The 20,216-nt window shown below is 34.4% G+C and overlaps 1 protein-coding gene across 1 annotated transcript in view; it reads right to left on the bottom strand.

Moving 5' to 3' along the window:
• Positions 1 to 262: 262 nt before the first annotated feature.
• Positions 263 to 20,216, bottom strand: part of KIF11 (kinesin family member 11) — a 59,466-nt gene continuing 39,512 nt past the window's right edge. Inside the window, exons 14-23 of the mRNA XM_003755270.4 lie at positions 18,654 to 18,861; positions 16,565 to 16,737; positions 14,219 to 14,344; positions 13,984 to 14,142; positions 11,424 to 11,530; positions 7,398 to 7,677; positions 6,579 to 6,801; positions 4,871 to 5,013; positions 4,421 to 4,537; positions 263 to 611 (exon numbers count right to left, since the gene is read on the bottom strand). Coding sequence (XP_003755318.2) covers positions 480 to 611; positions 4,421 to 4,537; positions 4,871 to 5,013; positions 6,579 to 6,801; positions 7,398 to 7,677; positions 11,424 to 11,530; positions 13,984 to 14,142; positions 14,219 to 14,344; positions 16,565 to 16,737; positions 18,654 to 18,861 — 1,668 coding nt within the window. The 3' untranslated portion in view covers positions 263 to 479. The remainder of the gene's footprint in view (positions 612 to 4,420; positions 4,538 to 4,870; positions 5,014 to 6,578; positions 6,802 to 7,397; positions 7,678 to 11,423; positions 11,531 to 13,983; positions 14,143 to 14,218; positions 14,345 to 16,564; positions 16,738 to 18,653; positions 18,862 to 20,216) is intronic.

The following is a 20,216-nucleotide window of genomic DNA, read 5'->3' as shown; positions in this document are numbered from 1 at the left end:
TAAATGAATATGCAGTATAAAGGAGGAGAAAAAGGCAGAAAGTAAAATAGGCAATATTTACATACTAGAAAATATAAGAAGAGTGCCCCCCCAGGGGGCATATCCCAATTCTAGGAACAATTTGCTGGTGATATTTTTCATTATAAGTTCAAGCCTAGAAGAAAAATGAAGTCTCATATTTGTTTGCATATACAAAAATATAATACAGACTAAGAAAATAACTATTTTAACTTTGTCATTTGTTGGGCTGTCTCAAACAAAAGGTGGAAATATAATTTTATTTAACACAAATCCCAAATCACTAATTTGAAATTCAAATTAGTAAGCACCAAATGAAATACTTGACAATATTATTAAAAATGATTAAACCTACCAACTAAATCAAGAACAACAACAAAAAAAATCTTAAGGTATACTTGTCAAATTCCAAAATAACAATCAAGATCAGGAGTTTTTTATAAACAGATTTTTTTAAAAAGCTAATTATTTATCTGGATTTTTAAAGGTAGTTTAGACTTAACAGCAGAATGTTCCAGAACTTCTTCTACTTTTGATTTCTCCACAACATTTATGACTCTGTTTTCTTTATCTTTTCTGGACGACTTTTTATGCTATGGATATAAGGGAAAGAAAAAATTAAACACAAATGTAAGAAATATTTCTTTATAATATAATATAACAAAATGCTACTTTAAAGACATTCAATATATCCATCTGTTATGCTGATTTTATCTCCCTCTCTAAAAAAGAATAGTATTTATTATATAAGATGGCTGTAGGGGAAGGGGGAGGATATATGGGATACTATGGTAACGTAAGAAAGAGAAAACATCAATAAAAAATTTTTTTTTAAATAGTAAGCATTTACATTTGTATATATAAAAAAAGAAAGACTCATATTTCTCAATGAATTTTACTATGTCAGGGTCCTCATCCTTCCATATATATATATATATATATGAGGCTGCCAAAAATCTGTTATTGTGGTATTCAAACATGTCTACTGAACTAAGTTGCAGACTACCATCTTGCAAGTGAGATGAGTAAGGTAGTAACCAAGGCATAGCCCTATCCTGTGCCCCACAAGTGCTCAATGAATTGAAATGGTGGAGACAAATGCAGGCCTTTGGTAAGTGCTCCTACAGCTCATTCCATTGGCAGCTTAAATAAACCACTGAATTGAATTTCTAAACCTACAGGAACAGGAAAGAAGAAAGGAGGAACTTTACTTTGCCATTAATGGGGTGGGGATAATATCTAATACAGCTCCCTTTGCTTTATTTATTCTGCCAAGGTGTTCTACTACCAAGGCTGCCGAAAGTTTTTGTCTTTGTCATTGTCCTATTTCTTCCCATCCCACACTCAAGTATGAAACCCAGACTTTTAAACTTTTTTTCAGGGAGTTTTTATTCTCTTTATTACTTATATATGCAGGCATTCATTATTTCTCTCTCCCAGTCTCTACTTTCCCCACCCTAAAGTATGTAAAGTTGAAATACTTTACATACAGTATTCTCCTTTACCACAACCCTGAAGTAGATATTACATCCATTTTACAGATAAAAAAACGGAGCTTCAGATATATTAAGTGACTTTTTAGTCACTAGTAAATATTTATTGAAGTTTCAAAGGTAGTATTCTAACTTAGCTATCCTTGACTATTATGTAACATCACTCTCCGTTATGCTCCATAACCCTTTCTAAATTAAACTAAAAGTCTCCTTGTTTCCACTTCATGTTTCTAGACTTATTTTTCTCTATATAGAAAAGAGATTAAGATAGAAAGCCTCTAGCCTTTGTAGATCAGGCTTTCAGCTTAATTTCACCTAATTTATTGGATGATATTCAATTTTGGAGAAGATTGAATGGAGTCAGAAAGAAATATATTTTTTCTCGATGATTCATGGAACCTATACAAAAATTGAGACCTGAAAATCAAATGCAGAAAGGCAGGAATAGTAAATATTTTTTTTCAGCTCATGATGCAATAAAAGGCTAGGTGAAAATAAACCAAAAATTAATTAGAAACTAAATAATCTAGTCCTAAAGAGTTTTCTAAAAGGTTTCTGCTTCTTGTTAATAATAAGATTAAATTGTCCTGTATACCTTCACCTTCATACTTGTCCCATTAGCCATTGTCCTCAGAGCCAGGCGAAGATATTGGGTTCCCTGATCATAGATCAATAGAGTAGGGAAAGGGAATTAATGGCAGTGATTGATATTAAGGTTCCAGCCCCTCTGGGTTAGGGCAGGTGAGGAACTCGGGGATTGTCAGGGATGCTAGTTATTCACACTGAGCTGTTCCATGGAGATGCTGATTAGTGGAGGTGGAAAACAGATATATATTCCAATAGGGAGGTGGCAGGTCAGAACTGAAGAGTGTGCCATAATGTGTACAGTTATGGTAACTGACATTTCTCCATCTCATGTCCCCAGAATACAGTTTTTAAAAAATTAACATAGTTTTTAGTGGAAATCTATTAATAAGTTTTGCCCCTGCAAACAAGATAGGATTTTAAAATCTAGGTTACCTGGTTATTTGGTAACCAGGGGACACTCCCTGTACCAATGAAGAATTGCGTCTCATAGGTAACCTACTGTCCTTAGAGAGCTGCCAGGGCCTGACTTGCCCAGAGCTCTGTTTTAACTTCAAGGCCAGCCCCATGGTTCACTACTGCCCAGCAATGGAATTGAAGAACACTGAGGTTAGGCATCAGCAGACTTGGGTTCAAAGACTGGCTCTGCTATCTACCACTAGGGTGACCGTACACAAATCAAGGAGTTAGATGACCACTAGTGGTCAATTACACAATCCTATTTGTAAAATTACACAATTTCCTCTTTGTAAAATGAAGGTATTAGACTCATTAACATCTAAGGTTCTTTTCAAAATTCTTTAAATTGAAAAGCATTCATGTTAGGTATATCAGTCTCACCTTATAGGGAAGTAGGAGGTGAAAGGGGAAAGGAAAAGAGAAGGTTAATAGAAGGGAAAACAGAAGCAGTAGGGGAAAGATATAAGAAAGGGGGAGGGGCTATTAAAGAGGGAGGCCTATATGAGAGAGATGGAGCTCAGAAGCAAAATAATGGGGAGGAGGGAAAGGAAAGAGAAAAGCATAACAGCGTAAATAAGATGACGGGAAATACAGAATTACTCATTTTAACTATGAATGAGAATGGAATATACTCTCCCATAAAAATGGAAGCAGATAGCAGACTGGATTAAAAGTCAGAATCCTACAATATGTTGTTTACAAGAAACACATTTAAAGCAGAGTGACACATATAAAGTAAAGGAAAAAGGCTGGAGCAGAATCTATAATGTTTCAGCTGAAGTAAAAAAAGCAGGGGTAGCCATCCTGATCTCAGGCCAAGCAAAAAGGAGATAAGGAAGGAAACTACATTTTGCTAAAGGGTAGCATAGACAATGAAGCAATATCAATACTAAACATATATGCACCATGTGGTATAGCATCTAAATTCCTAACGTAGAAGTTAAGAGAGCTGCAAGAAAAAATAGACAGCAAAACTATAATAGTGGGATATCGCAACCTTGCTCTCTCAGATTTAGATAAATCAAATCACAAAATAAATAAGAAAGAAGTCAAAGAGGTAAATAGAATCAGAAAATTTAGGGATGATATTCAATTTTGGAGAAGATTGAATGGAGTCAGAAAGTTCTTTTTCTCAATGATTCATGGAACCTATACAAAAACCGAGACCTGAAAATCAAATGGAGAAAGGCAGGAATAGTAAATGTATTTTTTTCAGCTCATGATGCAATAAAAGGCTAGGTGAAATTAAAAATTAATTGTAAACTAAATAATCTAGTCCTAAAAAATGAGTGGGTGAAACAACAAATCAGACAGAATTGATAATTTCATCCAAGAGAATGACAATAATGAGTCAACAAACCAAAATTTGTGAGATATAGCCAAAGCAGTCATTAAGGGAAATTTTATATCTCTAGATGCTTACTTGCATAAAATAGAGAAAGAGAAGGACAATGTACTGGGCCTGCAACTAAAAAATCTAGAAAAAGAACAAATTAAATACCAAATTTGAAATTCTGAAAATAAAAGGGGAGATTAATAAAATTCAAAGCAAGAAAACCATTGAATTAACAAATAAAACTAAGAGTTGGTTTTATGAAAAAACCAACAAAATAGATAAGCCTTTAATTTGATTAGAAAAAGGAGAGAAGAAAATCAAATTGCTAGTCTCAAAAATTAAAAGGGAGAACTTTCCACCAATGAAGAGAAAATTAAAGCAATAATTAGGAGTTATTTGCCCAACTATATGTCAATAAATTTGATAATCTAAATGATATGGAGGATTACCTATAAAAATATAGATTGCCCAGATTAACAGAAGAAGAAATAAATTGTTAGGTATATCAGAGGCAGCAACATTCAGTTACCTGGAAAAAAGGAACACCACCATTTATAGGATCACACACACTTGTATCTTCTGTTGGTTCTTCATTTATGATGTTTTCATTAGTGGGCTCTTGAGCAGGTTTCTCTTCCTCTAAGTCCTAACAAAGAAAGATGACTCAATTTAATCAGCATTTATGAAGTAGCCATTCTCCATATATATATACATACATACATACTGTAAATACCCTTAAGTTTTATGTGCAGTGTAGATGAAAGAGCCTCTAATATCTAAGAAGGTTTAGGAAAATTTAAGAGTCAGGTCTACAAAATACATTGTAGGAGGAAAAGGCTGAGATGCTGAGAATGAAGAAAAGAAGGGAAAATTCACATGGCCTCACAAAGGAGTTGCCCATATTGCAATTGAAAAAGAGCCTGGTGAAGAAGCCAGGCACCCTGAGATTTCAGGGTTACCTGAAAGCATTTCATTTTACCTGACTCGGGTCTTCAGCTTTAACAATCACTGTTGTTAAGAGCTTGGGCTGTCTCTCTCTCAGCTGGCTGAGGAGTTGCTCCCGAGGTTCAGTTCTCAGCAGTGTAGATGGGTATGAGTAGGTTTTCCTCTGTGGAGTTGAACCTTCAGTAGATATTGCAAACAAACAAATTAAAGCACCATTCTATAATACAAAGAAAGGATCTTGCTTCTGGACCCACTTTTGCTACTTGGTACTTGTGTGAGTCCCTCAACTCTTCACATTTAAAATAAGAGATGAAATGAAATCCTATCTAACTGTCTTGCCTAGTTCTTATTACAAAGTGCCAATGTGACCATCATCTCAACAACATTATTCTAATAATGGTACCATTGTTCAACAGGTCACATATGAAACGCTTTTATTAATTTTGATATACCTCAAATTAGCCATTAATCTTTTCATATTCTTTGGCTCTGAATTACTTTAAATCATTTACAAGAATGGCAAAGAGATTTGTTACAGCTGAATATGCCATTCAAAAGAATATGCCATTAATTCTGAAGACAATGCCTAGAGGAATTTCAAAAACTATTTTGAGCAAATGACCAAATTCAAGTTTTTAGCCTTCTAAAGGTAACCATCTGAAATGTTTATAAGTTCTGATATTTTTGGTTAACAAGTTTTTTCCCTGAAATGTCATCCAATCTCTTATTTTTCAAAAGTTTTTCTGTCTTTCATGACCTATTTTTCACTTGTTCAGAAAGCTAATAGTAAATTCTATCAGCTCTTTAGGAAACACACACACATACTCTAACAGATTCTGAAAACCTTCAAAGCCTCTCACTGAACAAACTCACATTCTTAGGTTATGGAGTATAGAGACCCCAGACCTGGAGTCAGAGGACCTGGTAACATATGACCTGCCTCTCTAACCTCTGGACCATGCAGCAATTATTCCCTCTCTTTGGGTCTCAGTTCAGAGGCTCAGAGCTATGAGCTCAGTGGTTCCTTCTAGCCCTTCACCTGAGATCCTCTCATCTTCTAATATCTAGGATCTGTTTCCTATTTGCTACACTATCACAAGCCCTTTCTTTATCTCAATCAGGCCTGAGATTTTCAGTATCCTCTAAATTTATCTTCCTAGGCTTGTCTCCAGGCAGTTTTTGCACATAGGATTGATTCCTCTTATTTAGTTTCATCCTTTCTACTTCAAGTCACATTTCCCAGAATATATTATGTAGAGTGGAAAAAAATCTGAGTTTGAAACCAACAGTCATGCTCCAACACTTGACATGTTTCCTGGGGTCTGTGTGGTCATAGTGAAGTCACTGGACCTCTCTGAGGCTGCTTCTACTTCTGTAAAAGGAGAGGATGTACCTGGATGCTTTCCAGACTCGTTCCATTTCTCACATTAATGGCCTTATGAAATCTTTACTGATTACTCCAATACATAATGATGTTTTACTCCTCAGATGTTCCATGGCCCTTATATGCGTCACCACCCCCATTCCAGTCTAATTCTACATTAAATACAGTCATTTCATTCTCCTTGTGCCCCTAACTGGGCTAAGCTGCTCAAGGCTAACAGCATCTTATACTTTATGTTTTCATCACCCCTAGCATGATGCTAGTTATTCAGTAGACAATGAAAACAAAAATTTAGTTAACAAAATTAGAAATTCAATTAAATTTGTAACAATATAACTCAGTTTCCCTTCTAAACTACCTGTTGGAATATCCAGTTTCAGGTCCTGCTGCAAAAAGCAATTGAGTTTATTCCAGCCATGTTTCATGATATCATGAAGTTCTTCACTCTGTTCCACCAGCCTTTCCTTGTCATTAGTTATTTCATCATGAAAGGAGGTCAAATGGCTCTCTTGTACTTCCTTTTGTCCATTGACTTTTTCCATGATCTCTGATTTGGATATAACACAACCTTGCTTTACAACCTAAAGAACATATAAGTGAAAATTTGCCAAAACAATTAGACTAACTAATTCTTTAAAATGTCATTTCTTTTTCTGACAAGCTGAAATCATGTGAATTTTTTCATTCTCCTTTATGGGAGAATTATATCTCTTTTGCAAAAGGAAAAATCAGGCCATAAACAACGTAATGGAAAGATTATATTCAAACAAATGAGTCAAACCACAAGCTGGTCACCAATTTTCTTTTAAGTGATCACTAAGTATGTGGTTGCAGAGACAATCTTATTAGAAAAGTAAAATGCAGATAAAAGACATGAGGGTGGGATCATTCTCTCTTAAATGCTGAAGTAATAAAAAAAATCCAAAGGTAGCTATAGGAACTAGATGACCGAATAGGTTTCTTAATCACTAAATTTCAGACAATAGAATAATTAATCAAAGCATGAAATCATGATCACTTAAGTGCCATAATTATACATTAAGAGTGAGCATAGAAAGAAATGGTTAAACCAGTTCAGAAAGAAATGCACTTTTAATGTAAATTTTTAGACAAAAATATTCAATTTTCTGACCAATAATTTTCTCCTCAAAGTAGGCTCCAGTTAAAATAATATTACCTTTAATAAGTTATCAAGTTCTTCTTTCCTTTTGTGTAAGCCAGATATCCACTGATCTGAGAAATGGACAGTACTTGTATTCATATCTTTATACCATTGTTGGTTCTCTTGTGACACTGTCTGAATGCTGCAACTGAGCTTCTTACAATGTTTGACAGATTCTTCAACCAACTCAGCACTTTGAGAGTTAAAATGTCTTAGTTCTTGTGACAAATCATCAGAAATAGCAAGAAATTTTTTGTTCTGAGAAGTTGTACTGTCTATGATATCCTTGGAATGCCTATGAAGGAAAAAAAAAAGGGTACAGCTAAAATTGTGAATGCTTGATAAAATATGTAGTGATTTTTGCAAAATTCATAAATGAGCACATTTTATTTACAACTTTTTATACTAATTGGAGATGAGATTCATGACTTGAATAGGGAGATGAATCCAAGAGGCTGTAACTATTTCTTTAAGAATTAGGGAATCTTTGAACACTTTTTTATATGAACCTGTCTTTTGAAGTTTTCTCTAGCAGCATATTATTTCTGTTCCCTGTTCTTTCTCCCATGGCTACAATTCTCTGATTTTGAGACTTGCTTCATTTGTAGGTCACCAGGGGGGTCTCTGGCTGTAGAACTCTCCTGACTGAAGCTGCATACCTTATCAACATAACTTCACAATAACTAGAGTAGATTAAATTTTCCTTTTGAGACATAGAATACTACACCAATATTTCACTTCATTAAATTCATATTGATGTATATGTTTAACATATACTGGATTACTTGCCGTCTAGAGGAGGGGGTAGGAGAAGAAAGGGAAAAAATTTGGAACACAAGATTTTGCAAGGATGAATGTTGAAAATAATCCATGTTTTGATGGATGTTTTGAAAATAGAAAGCTTTAATAAAAAAATTTTTTTTATTAAAACTTTAACATATGATCACTTTCTATCCCCTGTACTAAAAATGCTCCTCTAGCCTACCTCTCAAACTTTTCTTATACTGAATCCCTGTCCTCAGCATAAGCCTGCTTCCTCTAGACCTATAACTCTTATCACTATCTTATTTAGTTCTACTTCTAAATTTCATCAAAACTACTCTTACTTACCTCTTTTACTATGCTCTTTGGAACTCTTATTATAAACACAATTTTCCTGTATCTGAGCCCTTCAATCATTCCTTTTACATAGCTATCCCCTAAAGAAACCACAGCACACTCAAAATTTTTGGCAGGCTCTTTCCTACGTCTAGATACACATTCAGACCTCCCCCTGCTTTTAAAAAGAAAATCTGAACTATGCCTTTAATGTTACCATGTCCCTCTTGTGTTTTCCACTGTCTTGAAGCAGTCTGAATTTGTTGCTTCCACTTTATCAGCATCTAGATATTCACAGTCTTTTTGATCTGGCTTCCACTTCTTTGATTATTCTATTGAAATGGTCCCCAAATTCACCAAACAATAATAATATCTGACTTTTATAGAAAACATTCAAATTTTCAAAGTGCTTTACAGATATTACGTTGTTAAACCTTGCATCAATCTGGTGAAGTAGGTATTCTTAGCATGTATTAATTAGCATGTATTAATGTATTAATTATTTAGCATGTATTAATTAGCATGCCCATTTTACAAATGCCAAATTCAGTGGGTTTTTCTCAGCCCTCATCTTCTTTGACATCTGCAGATTTTGGTACTGCTAACCTTCTTCTGGCAATTGGGCTGCACAATAGATAGAGTACCAGGTTTGGAGTCAAGAAGTCTGAATTCCATCAAGCCTCAGACACTTACTAGCTGTGTGATCCTGGGCAAGTAACAAATCTTTTGTTTCCGTTTTCTCATCTGTAAAAATGGTTGGAGAAGGCAATGGCCACCCCTAGTATCTCTGCCAAGAAAAGGCTAAATGACATCACAAAGAGTCGGACACAATTAAAACACTTGAACAACAAATAACCTTCCTCATCTGCTTGACATCTCTTCCAATGAATTCCACAAGACCACATCACTGTCATGGTTCTCTAGCCTCTGCCTGGGCGGTCTCTTCATGTTCTTATTAACCTTATTAATGTTAACTTTATTTTTTGGTATTCTTTTTTTCCCTGTCTACATCATTGTCCCTAAAGAAATCGTCACTTCCATGCAAAAAGTTTCTATATTTTTATCTCATGTCTGATGTCTCTCCCAATTCTAAGATTTATGTTATCAGCTGTCTACTGCACATTTTCAACCAGCTATTTTCCTTGCACCTCAGGTGCAACAGGTCATACCAAGATCCTCAATTATCTCTAAACATGTTGTTCTTTCTGACTTTTCTCTGCAGTGCCATTCTCCTGGTCACCCATGCTTAGAACATCAGCCATCTTTGACTTCTTGTTCCTTATTCTAAACATTACACTAATCACCAAGTTCAGCTAATTGTCTACCTCCACAATTTTGCTTTCAAACTTTCATTATCCTGTTTCAGACCACTATTCTTTCACCAGGACTATCATAGTATAAGATCTTACTCCCATTATTCTCTTATCTTCCACATGGTTTAATATACTAGTGCCAGATCAACTATTTTAATGAACAGATCTGATCAATCACTGTTACTAACAAATTTTTGATGGATTATCATAGACTACCATAAAAAAAAAAAAAAAAAAAATCAACTCCTTGGTCTAGCATTCAAGTCCTTCTACAATTTGGCCTAAACAAACCCAGCCACCTTTCAGATAACTTCAATTCATACACCGAGTTTCTTAACATCCTATACATTCTCGAATATTCAACTATCCCTTAATATTCCATATTTTTACAACTACACCTTTGCTAAAGTTCATTATATTCACACAATTTCCTTTATGCCAATATCTACCTCTGGAAAGAATTCCATCCCAGCTTTCAAATTCATAATTTCCATAAAGCCTTTTCTAATTTCCCAAGCTTGAAGTCTCTACTTTATGTTTAAAACAAATATATTTTATGTTTATTTATTTAAAAATAAAAATAATAAACAATTTCCTTTCAAAGTTGTCTTATTAATATACTTTAAAAACCCATCATTATTACTCCCAATACACCCCTTGAAACAAATAAATAGTCAAATTAAATAAATCAACATGTTGGTCATCCCTCATCTGATCTTGAAGCACTACATACTCTAATTTGTACTTTATTTGGTTCTCTCTTTTATCTCCTCTATAACACTAGACTTTTTGCAGGGCAGGGATCATAAATTATTTATCTTTAGTAGAGTTAGACCAGATTCATAAAAGCCTGGGTTCTCCCAGACTCCCCTGGGTCTCAGTTTTTTTTTTTTTTAACATTGATCAAGAATCTGTTGGTATATAACTTGGTTTTCATGATTGAATACATTCACCATGAAAAAGTGGCTCTTGAAATTAGCACACACGCACACACACACACACTCTATTATAAATTAACCCACTTATTATAGGATCTTATTTCTTTGTTTCTAGGATATATCATTAACAGTAGTATCAGACTGCCTGCAAATGGGGACCTTAAGGGGTAAAAAGACTCAATGATGCTCTCAGGCATTGCTAGATGAATCAGAATTAACAAAGTAAATAGCTTCTGAATATCTAAGGAGCTGTCTCACTGCTTCATATATAAAGCACTCAATTCCATGAGAAAACAAAAGTACATTATTAAAAAATCCACTGCATAAACTTAGAAATAAAACATTTTAAAAAGTCATTTCTCAATTTAGATAGGTAGTGATGCTAAAGAAAACAAGCACTAGCCTTTCAAAGAGCAACAATAAATGTCTGAAGTCCATTGTCTAAATGAATAACAATGTTGTGTAATCAGCACCATATCTCCCAACATTCACCAAAGAATCTAAGAATCTATCCATCTGTCCTAGATTCCTTCTTTGTACCTAAGATCAAATTCAAACTTCTCTGTTTGGTATTTAAACCTGGGTTCTAGCCAGAAAGTCTGATAGCAAGGTTATTAGAAAACTTGTATGTTGAATCAAATACATTAGCTTACAGATTTTACTAAAAAAGTTAAAAGCAGCAAAAAACTTACTGTTGTGTATTTTCTTGAATATTTCTGAGTGGATTCTTGATGTTTCCACATGTTTCTTCCAAGACAGAGAATTTTTGTGCCCAAAGATTCATTAACTGGCAAAGTTCCTATAGGTGAAAATGGCCCCACAAATTATGTCATTAAACAAATAGTTAATTTTTGAGTTACTAATTAGAATGGAGGAAAGCAATGATATTGATGTTAAAAGTGGACAAGTAATCTAATCCAAAAACCAGGTAGATAATCTGAGGTCTAGAAGTTATTATGACGTGATTAAGATCTTTGTGCAATCAGTAGGTGGTGGAAATAGAAATCGATCTTGGCTCTCCTGACTCCCAAAGTCAAGTGTCCTTCCTCCCATATGAGAAACTCTCTATTTAGAATTAACACCTGAGGAATTCTAGAAATGCCAATGATATAAGACTTGAAAAGAGAGCCCAACCTGATTCAGGCCAATTGACAGTATGACTCTAGCTCCTTTGCTGTATTTTCGTTTCAAGATTGGAACAAAAGTAAGATGTGAAGCAACTTCTTTAAAGTCTGCCTTGAGAAGAACAGAGGCAGTGAAGTCATGGGGTTGAGGACTTGCTGCTATCCTCTGGGCTTTATTCTCCATCAAAAGCAACTTGGACTGTAGAAAACTTGCAATTTGCAAGTCACTAAAAAAAGGTCACAAGGTTTTTGACCAGATTTGGTTCATGGAGCTATACTCCCACCTGCTGGGATTGTTAGGCATTTATTGCTGAAAGCCTAAAATGGTACTATATACATACTCATCTACTTAGCTCTTTCTCAACATTTCTGGTCCAAAATTCCCCGATTTGAAAGAAGCCATAAAGTCCCATGATATATGATTAAGTTATATATTTGGGGTTAAAGGACTCATACAATAAGCTGAAGAGCTAGAAAATTGTGTCTACCCAGAAATTATCATTAACTTGGCCTAAATATAATAATGAATACCCAAGAACAATATTTAGTTGACTGTAAGGTTTAAATATTTCACAAGGTATTTAAAAGCAAGAAGGGATTAAGAAAAGTCCAGTTTACTTTATAAGAGACTATTCAGATCACCCTAGCAAAACAGATCACTAATAATTAATAAAAATGTAGCCAGAACAAGTTATATGAAAGTTGCTCTTTAATTAATTCCTCCTCCACCCCAAGGCAATTGGGGTTAAGTGATTTGCCCAGGTTCACATAGTTAGGAAGTGTTAAGTGTCTGAGACCAGATTTGAACTCAAGTCCTCCTAACTTCAGGGCTGATGCTGTATCCACTGAGACACTTAGTTGCCCCCCTTTAATGAACTTTTAAAGACAGATTGAGGTGAATGGAGAAAAGATCAGGAGAGACTGAGAAGATTTTAAGAAACCACAAGGGCCCGGGCCTCATTGAAGTTACTACACAGGAAAGCAGTTCTGGCTCTGAGAGGAGCCAGCTACTCTTGCTAACTGGTGCTAAGTTCAGATATCTTCTCATGGCTGAGAAAGTACAAATACTGAAATGGTAGATAGAGCACTAGCCCTGGAATCGGAAGGATCTGACTGAGTTCAAATGTAGCTTCATATATTTGACATTCAGATATTCTAGTAACCCTGGGCAAGCCATTTAATCCTGACTGCCTGACCAAAAAGCAAAACAAAAAGAAAGTTAGTACTGTTAGTTCACTTTCTAGAACTCAAAGGTAAAGCCCCAGTCACCCACATTAGCTATAATACAGAGAAAACAAAGCTGAAAATAAATTTCTCATTATAGAGTTGGTGAACCAAGAATGTAGAAAATTTCATATACATTCATATACATGGCTAAGAGTTAGTTTTGCTAAACTATTGTCCTTCTTTATCATCTTTTAACATCCCTTTAACAAGGGATGCTTAGCTGGATAAGGGAGGGAGAGAGAATGTTCAAAACAAAACAAAAGTATTGATAAAAATAAGGTAATAAAAAAAATAGCTTCCAAAATTTCATCTTAGTTATTCGTTACTTTTTCAAGACCTGGTATATTCTTCATTTTATTGTCAGACTGCTAATCTTTCCCCTTTAACCTCATTTTTTAACTGTTTAAATAAACTATTCTTTTTATCAATAATATTTAAGGGAGAGCATTCTACACAGAATAACCTGCTGAAAGATTAATTTTAAGTGGACTATTGTCAATTGCTTAAAGAATATTTTCCTTTTTTTTTTTTTTTTTAAAGACTAGATCTCTATCTCACCTAAGCTGAAAATATAATATTCTATTTCCTACCTAAGCTGGGGTTTTTGTTATTAGACAACTTGATGAATCTCCACTTTTAGGGCCTATGACTCTGATGTGGGACTTGGTAAGGCCACCAGATTAGCAGAGATTATCATAATGCAAAACTCTGGAGCTCAAGAGATGTGCCAGTTTTAGCTTCTTTGGTAGCAGTGATGAAAAGCCAGTTACATTAAAGAATTTGAAGGGTATTACCAACTTCCAAATTTTTTAAAATGCTCATTTCAGAATGCTTACATTTCTTCAAACAAAGGTGATCAAATGACCCTCGCCCTCATAAAACCAGCTTTTTAATCTGATACCTGAGCTTGGGCTTGCTTCAATATCTTCAGTTCATTTGTCAGGGTTTCACATTGCTTCTGAGATTCAGCCAAGGACATATCAGTATTTTCCTGGAGTTTATGTAGACTTTTACACAGTGTGTTGAGAAAATCATCCATTTCCTTTTTTTGATCTTCTATCTTTGAAGAAAAAGGATTTAGTTTCCTTCTTATTCTGAGGTTTTCTTTCAAATATTAAAAATGAAACATTTGTTACCTTATCAGCTACTGACAGAAGAATTTTGAATTTAGAATTCATTTGACAGCTGAGTTCCAATAGAGAGACTACCATGGGGGAAAGAATCGTGTCCAGTGATTTATCAAGTTGAGTTTTATGCTCTTCCTAGATTATTAAAAATAAAACAAAAATCATAGACATTAATCTCCTTAATGCCCCCAACTAAGGCAATTAAACTAAATAAGAAATTCTAGAAACAGTTGGCTAAATGTTCATTAACTGCATAAATGTGACTAGCATTCTCTTAATGATGCCTAAGAAGCAGTCAGTGTGGAAGCTGACACTTAGCAAAGCCCTATGTCACATCATCCTATTTGGTCTGTGCAATTATTGTCCTGAATTTTAACTCTAAGAAATTAATAGACTTTAGGGGCAGTTTTCTGGGGCCAAAAAGTGTGAAATTAAGTTTGAATGATATCCAACTCCCTGTGTGCACTTGGTGAATAAATTCAATTCAATAGCCATTTAAATGTAGACTAGACACATGGTCCTGGGATAGATGCAGAGGATACAAAGACAAAACTACACAGTCCCTGCTTTTGAGGAGCTTACATTCATGCAAATGAATAAGTAAATACAAATTACATAACTGCAAATTTTCAAGGGAGAAATTTAATAAATGGAACTGGAAAGAAAGAGGGGTAAGAAAACAATGACTGACAGTCACAAAAACCTTGAATACACCTCAGCTGCTCAATGAAAGAAGCTACAAGGAGGCACAAGTAAGGAAGCAGCATAGCCCAGACATGGGAAATCACTTGTATGAAGGCAAAGGAAATGGAATGTCATGTATGGGAAAATATAAATAAGCTAATTTGGCTGGGATATGCTCATTTCAGAAAGGAATGGAATTAAGTATTTAAGTGTCCACTAGGGCATTGTGCTAACAAATATCTTATCCGATTTAAAGGATCATCCTAGGAAGTAGGTACTATTATTGTCCCTGTTTTACAGTGAAGGAAATTGAGGCAATGAGAGGTTGAGTGATTTGTCCAAAATCAGTCTTCTATCTACCAAGCCATCTACTTGCCTCGAGGTGAAGAGCAAAATGAAGGAATATCAGAAAGGTGGTAAGACATGTTTTACCATATATTGGATTATTTGCTGTCTAAAGGAGGTGGGGAAAAAGGAGAAAAATTTAGAAAACAAGGTTTTGCAAAAGTGAATGTTGAAAACTATCTTTGCATATATTTTGAAAATTGAAAGCTATTATTTAAAAAAAGAGATGGTGAAAGCCAGTTTGAGAAGGATTTTAAATGCGAAATACAGTTTATCCTAGAAATTAGACTTGCATTTTAGAAATGCCATTTTAGCAGCTGTGTAAAAAATGGTTTGGAGAACAAGCAGCAGGGAGACCAATTTAGAGACTATTACAAAATTCTGGATGGCAGGGAGAGTAAGTAGGAATGAGAACAGCGAAGAAGGATAAACAAGAGCGTTTGTGAATGGAAGTGAGGATGACAAAAATGTGGCAACTGCTTACACCCAAGAGCTGAGGGAGAAAAGAGTCAAAGCAAATCTTATTAACTGAAAAGGCGATGGTGCCCTCAACAGGCATGGGGAACTTTGAAAGAGGTGCAAGTTTGGGGTGATGCTACATTTTAAACATTCATCTTATCTACAGGATGTCCTAACATTAGACATCCAAGGAAAATATCCAAGAGGCAATTTGTTAATAGAACATTGAAAAAAAAAATTAGGACTGGATAAGATGGGAGATAACTTTAAGCAAAGTGATGACTGATCTGTAAAGAGTTGAGCTATTTATAATAAAGAAAAAGACCACCAAAATAGGTACTAGACGCAAATAGGTATAGGTTTATTAGTTGAAAATTGAGACATAGCACCTGAGAATAGGACTAGGGCTAGTTTGTATCAAATTTGTAGGGGCTAATATTTTACATCCCCATCCCTTCCTGGATCACTGACTTTTTATGGAGGGGAGACTTTTGTAGCTCAATAAAACTATATGCTTTGCTGTGCAGGATTACCCAAAACAGATGGGTCTTAGTAAAAAGTTCTGACAAAAGAGGATGGGGAGGATGGGACATAAAGTAAGAGGAGCGTGTTTCCATAGCAGATTTATCAATTTGCCATTAAACAAAAACAAAAAACACATAGTTGTCGTTTTATCATTATAGTATTATAATAGTATTTAGTGATATAATTCACATTTATAAAGTGCCTCAAAATTTTTGATATTCTTGATCTGCTTTATTCCATTGATATCCATAATGATGTAGTCTCTCCTGTGATTATATAGCTTAAATAGGAACATTAACGATTAACATTGTTTCATAAGAGGATACAAAATAATTTACTTGCCAACAATTTCTGAAGAACGGTTTTACTTTCGGTTGTTATAGATTCTTCTTTTAATATCACATTTGAAATTTGAGAAACATTGGTAGATACATTTTCTAAAATTGAGGTGAGAGATCCAAGTGCAGTTGTTGTAATACTGTCTAGTGCAGAGGAACTGGTGGATAATAGATGACCTACAAAAAGAAAATATGATTTAAAATCGATACTATTCTCAAAGTTGACAAATTTAATCTAATTCCTCATTCTCTCAAACCTTCTACTGAAAATGCTTTCCAATTTATAATGACCTCCCTATTGCCAAATCCAGTGCCCTTATCTCACCCCTCATCCTCCTTGACTTACAAACTGTTCATTTGTTGACTAGTGACTAAACCTTGTCTTTACTTTCTCCTCCCTTGGTTTCTTAGATAACAGATTTTGCTTGTTCTCTTCTTACCTCTAACAACTTCTTTGCCTCCTTTCCTGGCTACTATTCTGACTCCTGAAGGTTATATATTTCTCCAGGTTCTTTTATTGACCTCTTTTCTTCTCTTTTTACTTGGCCAACATCATTCATTTTCACTTTTAAATCTGAGATCTACACAGATGACTTTCAACTTTTCAAGATCTCTTAAATCAATTTGTACTCAGTCTATGTTAAGAAGAAATTGAAGTACTAACTTAAGATTCTTCTCTCACCTTATCTATATCTAAACAATTAAAAAGTTCTGCTTTAACTATCTGTCACTTTAGTACAGACACTCATTTACACCTACCTGGACTACAGTAGCTTCCTAATAGCTCTTTCTATTCAGACTAATTAATCCTTGTATCTATCCTTCTCACTATTAATACATAAATATTTCTTTATGTAGTCATCTGACCTTATTATTCTTTTTGCTCAAAATTCTTCAGTGGTGTCTTGTAGCCTATCAAAAAAAATGTGGGGAGGAGGGGAGGTAGAGTTCAGACTTGTCTGCCTAGCATTCAAGGCCCAAATCAATGTGAAATCTCTCTGTTTAGGCTTTCCTTATATTAGTCATCTGTATGTATTCTATGTTCTGGCCAAACTAGCTTACTCTGTCCATATAGTAATTAAAGTTTTACAATAAATTTACATTGTAATGTTATAGTATTGTATAATTAGCTATTTAATCTTACTTTTGCAGTTGGATTGGACTTAGTAAATATAGTCCATCCCACTTAGAGAAGAAAAAAATGAAAACCAAAAAAAGTGTGACTTGGTTAAGGTCATAAAACTAGTGAAAATCAAATATAGAATCTTCTAATCCACTGCTCATGCAAGAACTTTATGAGGCAATGTGGTGTTTGGAAAGTATGTTGGGCCTGAGGTCAGGAAACCACTGGGTTTGAATGCCATACTGGCTGTGGGGCAAAGGAATTTCCTCATCTGCAAAAAATTACTTACCTATCATAAATATCATAAGGACCTACCCCAAAGAGTTGTTGTAAGAATCAAAGAGGATAAATGTGGGATTTGTTTAAATTTAACTTAAATAAATGTACTTTCTAAGACTCAGAGTAGTATATGAACCTTAGATTGTTTTGTCCATATGGTCCTGACCTGTGATTTCTTCAGCACACAGTATGGAAACTCCATCCTAATCTAAAACTTATCTTCAACTTCTGGGTGTCAGGGCACTGACAACTGACAACTGACACTGAGAAGTTATATGATTTGTTCAGTTACAGATGTCTGGCTGAATGGCGCTTGCGTTCTCTCTCAATTTGGTCAATTTGGTCTGAAGAAAATCTGTCTAGTGATGGTTATAACATGACATACTAATAGCAGAGAATGAAACTATCTATTCCAATGACCCCAATGATGACAAAAGCACCTCTATTAGAAAATTTGCCCTACAAGACTGATTAAACATTGAATCAAAAGGCAGAAGAATTTGAATCTGGGCTAGGCTAAAAAACCTCAACACCTAATAAAACATATTTCATGTTTCCAAAATCATATTGATAAAATTTTACTAAATTTGAGACTAACATATAAATGAGAAACTAAAATAAATTAGGACATTAAAAAATTAGGACATAAAAAATACATACATACATATATAAACACTGAACTTGAGCTTACCAAATAAAGTACTGTATGAATCTAACATGGCTTTTTGTTTTTTGGTGCCATCCTTGATCAAAAATTCCATTTTATTAAACAAACTATTCAGGTCTTTGCCAAATATTTCCTGGGCTTCAGCATTATGCTTATCAACTGCTTGTTTACGATCCAGTTTTGAATGTAGACCAAATACATCTTTTGTCGTCTCTTCAACAGTACTAAGTAACTATTTTAAAAGTGAAAAGGAAAATAATAGCATTGGTAAGATGGATATAACAAAATCATTACATAATTAAGACAGTCAAATACTTCAGAATATTAAGGAGAGAGATGAGTGAAAAATGATGATGAAAGATACTACTAATCCAGTGTGCAGCTGCATTCTTTGTCCCTCCACAAAAAAATCCATGTTTTTTTAAAATTATATTTCATACTTATTATCACTTCCAGTTAAATATTAAAAAGATGGGCCAGTATCAATGTCCTTATACAATTTACAATCAAATTAATCATTTGCTTAAGTGAATTTGCATATTCCAGGATTTTATAATTATTCTAAAATGACAATTAAAGTTAACCTAATTATTCCTGTATAGATCAAACAATACACATTTTATGCTTTTTTCTTTCCTTACTTTTCCTTCTTTGCTGGGCTTATAAGAATTTACAGAATTTTAATTCATCCTCTGCAACATAGGAATGTAGTTTAGTATTCAGGAGGTATGAAAATACTTTTTGTTTGGTTGGTTTAAACCATCAATTAAGATCTTGTGACTTTTTAGAAATTCTTTAAAGTACATTAAAGTTCTATTCCATTTTCATTAAGGATTAAGTTGTTCTTTTTTTTAAATTCAGCAAAAAAACTTCCAATTTCTAAATGGAACCAGGCAGCCCAACTTCTACATACCTACTCCATTAAAAATCTAAAACTAGCTCTAGAATGAATAAAAATCAAGAAAGCCAATGATTATCTATACTGTATTAAATAATTTCAACTACCTCATAACTGCACAGAAATTCAGCTACAAGCCCATAGGCAGGAGAAAAGGGAGTCTTCACAAAATAATCTATACCAGCCAGAATGATTAAAAAAGGCACTGGAAGTCCAAGATAGGTCAATAGACCTATCTCCTACAGGACTCTGTATGTATCTGGAAGTAGGAAAAATAGTAAAGTTCTTTGACAAAGAATAACCAGAAACCAATAGAATAAATCTTAAAAATGTCCCAAGAGCTCTTGATCCTAATTGCCAGTGCTTAGAACCTCAAAGATCCAGGGATCTAGAATCTACCAGCATTTTTAGTATAGAAACTCCCAGGTCGTGGAGGTGAGTGAAGGAATCCAAATAACCTAGTTTAAGACTAGGAAGGCTAACCACATCACCCAAAAACACAGCAGGAGGCAAAGCCCCAATTTAGGAATTAAAGCTAAAGAAATAGTGAAGATATCAACCACTTTTAAGAATTATATATTGGGATGGAAAATGCCATCCACATCCAGAGAAAGAACAATGGAGCCTGAATGCAGACTGAAGCATTCTATTTTTCTCATTTTTTTTTTTATTTCTTTTCTGCGGTTTTT

This window comes from Sarcophilus harrisii, chromosome 2, assembly GCF_902635505.1.
Source record: "Sarcophilus harrisii chromosome 2, mSarHar1.11, whole genome shotgun sequence".
NCBI classification, from domain to species: Eukaryota; Metazoa; Chordata; class Mammalia; order Dasyuromorphia; family Dasyuridae; genus Sarcophilus; species Sarcophilus harrisii.
Note: the sequence above shows the minus strand (reverse complement) of the source record. Positions and strands in the feature narration are given on the sequence as shown.